Source organism: Nycticebus coucang, chromosome 6 (genome assembly GCF_027406575.1).
Source record: "Nycticebus coucang isolate mNycCou1 chromosome 6, mNycCou1.pri, whole genome shotgun sequence".
Classification (NCBI taxonomy): domain Eukaryota; kingdom Metazoa; phylum Chordata; class Mammalia; order Primates; family Lorisidae; genus Nycticebus; species Nycticebus coucang.
The window spans coordinates 22710092-22716235 of NC_069785.1; the positions used below are offsets into that span (position 1 = coordinate 22710092).

Consider the following 6144-nt stretch of genomic DNA (forward strand, 5'->3'; position numbering starts at 1 on the left):
AGTGGCATAGATTAGAACAGCACTCTTATTAGGAGATGATTTCTGCAAAGAATGCTAAAAGAAGCTGTTTATGTTCTCTTTATAGTAATAAGTTACTGAAATAATAACTGTAGGTGATATTCTTCTCCAAAATTATCATTTTCCTAATTACTGATAAGAGTTAATCAGTATTTTTCTAGTTTATTTGATTATAATTGATTAAAAGATTGTAATGCTGCTATATCAGTTTGTATATGTTTTTTAAATGATGAAGTTGAACTATACTTTATGTAAATAGCATTTAAAAGAAAATTCCGAAAATAAATGAGTTAGTAAAATTCTAATAAGTGCTGTTCTTAGAAATTTTAATACATTCTTTAATTTTTAAACATCAAGTCACATTTGAATTTTAATGTTTATTGACCTATTTGTTATGTTTATTTTTCTTCACTAATATGATTCTAGAGTTACTGTTAGCATTTATTTTACCCTTCTCAACATGTTTTTCTTAAAACTAATACCCAAACAAAACTAATATTATTCTATACGCAAACACATATATAATATCTAAATGCCCTACACATTTCTCTTCCTTTTCTCGATCATTTTAAACTTCCACTGGATATTTTAGGTGGCCACAGGAGTAACTTTGATTCTTAACTATATCACCATTGTAAGGCCTAATCACAGTAAAACATTTTTGGTTTAAAATACTTGGAGTCTAGAAATGAAAAAATAGCCAAGAAATTTTGGATAGTCAATGTTTTAAAGCCAAGTGAATACATAATATATCAGGAAGAAGAGTAGCTTTCAAACGGAGCAATAGAACTACTGTTCAGGATCAACCAGTACCAGCTTAACAAGGGCTCAGTATGTTGACATTTCACGTAGGTGTAAAAAATTACATTAAGCATCTAAGGAGTTATGCCAAGATAAGCATGATAAACGTTCAGTGGTTTAACTGGCAGTGGAAAGGAGAAAAATAGAACCTAGGATAGGAGAAACTTAAACTCAGAAGACTTCCACAAAACCAGGCATATGGCACTGAGACATCTGTCACCTCAGCCCTTCCTTCTTATGGGTTTCATTCCTGAAAGAAGTGAGAAGACTAGACCCTCTTATAGGCCCCTCTAAGGGTTAGTCCTCTTCACACCCGCCTGTCTGAAAATAGACACATTTATGGAAACTAATTCTCCAAACCAGAGAAGCAGGCTTTGCATACTGATTAAACATTTGCAGATTCAAGGCTGCTGAGCAGTCTCTTCAAGAAGCTTTCCCAGGATTGGTTGGTGGAGTCCGTAGAGGAGGATCATCTTCAAAAATAAACTGAATAGGCAGAGGGAAGCTGGCAGCCTCTGGGGAGGAGCCGCAGTGCCAGGGCTCACCTAAGCCACCAGGAGAAACATGGACTGGGAGATGAAGAAACAGCAACCAAGAGAGAAGAAGTAACCTGCACGGACCCTTTTGTGAAGGAGCAAGAGCCGTACCCTCCTGGGCAGGATAAAGTTTCTGCAGCTTAAAGGCACCAACCATGAACTTCAGACATATGAAGGAATACTTCTCCTGGCTCTACTATCAATACCAAATCATTAGCTGCTGTTCCATCCTGGAGCCCTGGGAGCAATCCATGTTCAACACCATCTTACTAACCATTTTTGCTATGATCGTCTGCACTGCCTATGTCTTTTATTTTTTTTTACTATTATTATTATTTTTAGACAGAGCCTCAAGCTGTCGCCCTGGGTAGAGTGCTGTGGCATCACAGCTCACAGCAACCTCAAACTCCTGGGCTTAAGCGATTCTCTTGCCTCAGCCTCCCAAGAAGCTGGGACTACAGGTGCCCGCCACAATGCCCAGCCATTTTTTGGTTGTAGTTGTCATTGCTGTTTGGCAGGCCTGGGCTGGATTCAAACTGGCCAGCTCTCACGTATGTGGCCAGCATCTTAGCCACTTGAGCTACAGACGCTGAGCCTACACTGCCTATGTCTTTATCCCAACCCACATTCGGCTGGCTTGGGAATTTTTCTCAAAAATGTGTGGATATCATAGTGCAATCTCTAATTGGTCTTGCTGGCATATGGTGGAATGGCGTTGTGTATTTATGTGTTGCTCACAAACTTACTGATTTAGGTGAGTACTGTTTCTTCCACTATCTGACCTGAAAATCCTTCTCTTCTCTATGCACTATTCTATCCTGCCTGGAGTTTGAAATAGAAGCTGCGTACGTTTCTTTTGTACATGCTTCTTTGCACATCGGACTGTGGAAAATGCAATAACTTCACCTCACATATTATATTCACTCCACACAAATCTAAGGCTTTAGATTTTTTTTAATCAGGACGATTTCATGTAACAGTTTTCTTTTTGGGAAATAAGCTCTTAAGAGACCTACCAGAATCATATTTAGAATGTGAAGAATGTATTTTTAAAAAAGTAGATTCTTCATAGGCAGCAGTCAGAGGTACCTTATCCTTGTTTACAGTGTATAACAAGAGGTGAGCATATGACATATGGACCCCTAAAGTCTTATTGTCTAGTAAACTGCAAATACCTAAAATTCTTTTACTTTAAAAGAATAGGCTGGAGGCAATTATTTTCTTTCATTCACAGGGTTCTCCAATTTTGGGGGGTTTTTTTTTGCATTTTTTGGTCGGGGCCGGGCTTGAACCACCACCCCCAGTATATCGGGCCGGCACCCTAATCCCTGAGCCACAGGCACCGCCTGGTTCTCCAATTGTTTTAAATGCCTTGGTAAAGTCTGACTTTATAACAGTTTAAAATCAACAATGTTGATTTTAGATAAAGAGGTAGGTAGTATAATACAAAATAATTTTAAGTGTGAGAAACAAAAATATAATCAAAGTAAATTCAGATATTGTGACTTGTGATGTTGCCTGGCCTTGCATGATGGGAGTGAAAGAGGAAAGAAATTGTTTAAAAAATATAAAAATAAAATAAAATAAACTGAGTAGGTGGCTCCTGTAGCTCAAGTGGCTAAGGCACCAGCCACATACACCAGAGCTGGCAGGTTCGAATCCGGCCCGGGCCTGTTAAACAGTGACAACAACAACCAAAAATAGCTGGGCATTGTGACAAGCGCCTGTAGTCCCAGCTCTCGAGAGGCTGAGGCAAGAGAATCGCGTAAGCCCAAGAGTTTGAGCTCGCTATGAGCTCTGACACCAGGGCATTCTACCCAGAGCGATAGCTTGAGGCTCTGTCTCAAAAAATAAATAAATAAACTGAGTAGGGGATGGTTCAGATACAAACTGGAAAGTGATGCATGAGATAATTAGGGTCAGAAGCAACTTGTCAGAAACTTGCAAGGGCAGAAACAGGTCCTTGATTGGCTACCACATGGTCAAGGGGACCCCAACTGGGATTCTAGACACAGACACAAATAACTGAGAAGCACTACTATAGTTTTCAAACTAAAAGGAAAAAAAGTTCAGAAATTAATTTAAGCTTTATACAATCACACAGGAAGTAATTAAATGAAACAAGACAACCTGCTTGTTCAGAAATTAATTTCTATACTAATCTTGAACCTTAAATTTTTGCTAATCATGTTTTAGTTTGATCGCTTTTATAAAAGCACATACACTTAGCCATGTTTTCCAAATGCCACTGGTTAGCAATTTTCACAGCATATTTAGTTCTGATACTAGTCTTATCATGCTTATATTCATCCTAATAAAGAAAAAAAAGTAATTGAGCCTCATCACAATCACATGCAAATTTTGGAATGCTTCTTGGTACAATGGCCTGGAAAAATTCAAATGCTTATACACCAGTTTGTCCCTGTCCAATTGGTCAGAGGGCTCTGCAACAAACGTCCAGAATCACTACTATGGGCTGAGTATAAATCCAGCGAATTACGCTGCAGCACAGACTTACACGATGGACAGACAGTTGCTGTCTTGATGGCTTTTGGCACATCAACACTAAATCACCCAGGAGGCATTTTCCAAAGTAATGGTTAGTTTTTCTACACAAAGACTTTAAGAAGTACAAGTTGAATAACTGTAGCTTTTAATATGGACTCAGAAAGTAGACAGTGACCTCTAAACCATCCTTTTTTCTCTAGACTGAAATATACATTGTGACATCAAAGAATGATTGTTTGTCCAGTTGGCTTATTCAGTCAATTGTTCATTTATCCATTCATTTGACCAACATTTTCTGAGTGTTGGGTGTTGTACTTGGTGGTAGAGATAGGGGGATAAAGAGAAATCCCTTTCCTCATCATTTACTGTGAGAGACAAACAGGAGAGCAATATCAAACCGTAGGGATAATCATGATAGAACACTCTCCGCTGGGAGTAAATACGTACCAAGGAAGGGTTCTTTAGTTTCTCTGAGAAACTAAAGCTTCTTTATGATGATATTGCAAAGTATTTGCAGGATCTGTTAAACCAAAGCAGAATTCCAACACCATATAAAAGAGGGGAAAAAATAACAAAACAAGGGGCTATTATTAATAAATGTTATAATAGAGTGTTTTAAGAGGCACTCAAAAATGATATGCCCTTTAACACAGTAATTCCATTTCGAGGGCTCTATCCTGTGGAAAGGTAAATAGAGAAGAATGTCTGTTGATGTACCGTGAAGAAATGGAACACACTTACTCTATTCAAATGACTAACTGGAGCCTGAAGGAAAAGAAGGAGCTGTTATGAACAGAGTAGGGAAGGGCCAAGGAATGGGTACTTCTGAGATGTGTGGAAAGGGGGAGTTTTGAGTTTTGGCTTAAGTTTATTCTGTTTTCCTTATCTATATCTTTTTAAATTAATTAAAAAAGTAAAAGAAGGAAATTCTGTAGAAATCATTTGGAAAGACAGATGAACCATGACTACATCAGACTGCTGCTCATACTTTTGTTGCTTAGGGCTAGAATAAGGCATCACTGGTCCCCAAGAACCCATTTTCCACTTTAAAATGTTCCATATTTTTATGCTGTAGCACAGACTTCACAACAAAAGAGATAAAGAAGGTCAATTCTCATTTGTGGACCACAGCAGACAGAATAGGTGCGAGAAGGTGCAGGGAGAATACAGGAGAAGTCCTGGAGCTGCAGCCCAGTGGCCCATAATTTAAGACATCATCCAATATTTTTGCAGAATTCTACAGCCCTGGTTCCTTTACCCTCTTTGAACATTATTTATAACTTTCCATGTGGGAGGTTGTGATAGATTCCTATTCTTAGAAATCTCCATGACCTTTTAAAAACAACATGACCCATGTAGTTATAGCCTAAATTTCTCATTTTTCAATGCTTAAAAAATTGTGAATTCTTAGATGCCTCTCTTGCTCTAACAGAAAAGAAATAATGGGAGCATTTGTTAAAAAAAAAAAAAAATAGCCAGAAAATGTACATTATATTTAGTAGCAATCACTTTGTGGAGCTTTAACAGAACTGGATTACAATTGCCTCCTCTGGAAGTATTTCATTCCATTTTTGCCTGCACCTTAAAGTCCATACTGTGGGATAATTTTTTAGAGGACTTACTTTATTTAAAGAGTTTTACTCTCCTTGGATGTGGTGCAATATAGAATAAATATAAAATTTAAACCAAACTCAACTTTAAAACAAATCGTGTTATTATAAAAACCCAAATGTTGGCAGTGCCCATAGCTCAGTGTGTAGGGTGCCGGCCACAAACATACACCAAGGCTGGCAGGTTTGAACGCGGCCTCGGCCTGCTAAAACAACAATGACAACTGCAACAACAACAACAACAAAATAGCCAGCCATTGTGGCAGGTGCCTGTAGTCCCAGCTACTTGGGAGACTGAGAAAAGAGAATCGCTTAAGCCCAAGAGTTTGAGGTTGCTGTGAGCTATGACGCCATGGCAGTCTACCCAAGGTGACAGCTTGAGACTCTGTCTCAAAAGAAAGAAAGAAAGAAAAAACAACCAAATGTTAAGACATCATTAAAAGTTTCTAATTAAATTAACAAAAGTACACAATCTTTTCTTCGTCCCCCTTTTGTTTGAGAACCTAAAGCTTCTTTATGATGATATCACAAAGTATTTGCAGGATCTGTTAAAGCAAAGCAGAATTCCAACATCATATAAAAGAGAGAAAAAAATAACAAAACAAAGGACTTTTTTTTTTTTTGAGACAGAGTCTCACTTTGTCACCCTCAGTAGAGTGATATAGCATCAC

At 38.0% G+C, this 6144-nt stretch overlaps 1 protein-coding gene across 1 annotated transcript; it reads left to right on the forward strand.

Moving 5' to 3' along the window:
• Window positions 1–1510: 1510 nt before the first annotated feature.
• LOC128588605 (serine palmitoyltransferase small subunit B-like) lies at window positions 1511–5073 on the forward strand. The gene is made up of 3 exons (XM_053595511.1): window positions 1511–1649; window positions 1950–2074; window positions 4939–5073. The coding sequence occupies exons 1-3, from the start codon at window positions 1511–1513 to the stop codon at window positions 5071–5073; spliced, it is 399 nt and encodes a 132-aa protein (XP_053451486.1).
• The last annotated feature ends 1071 nt before the right edge of the window (window positions 5074–6144 follow it).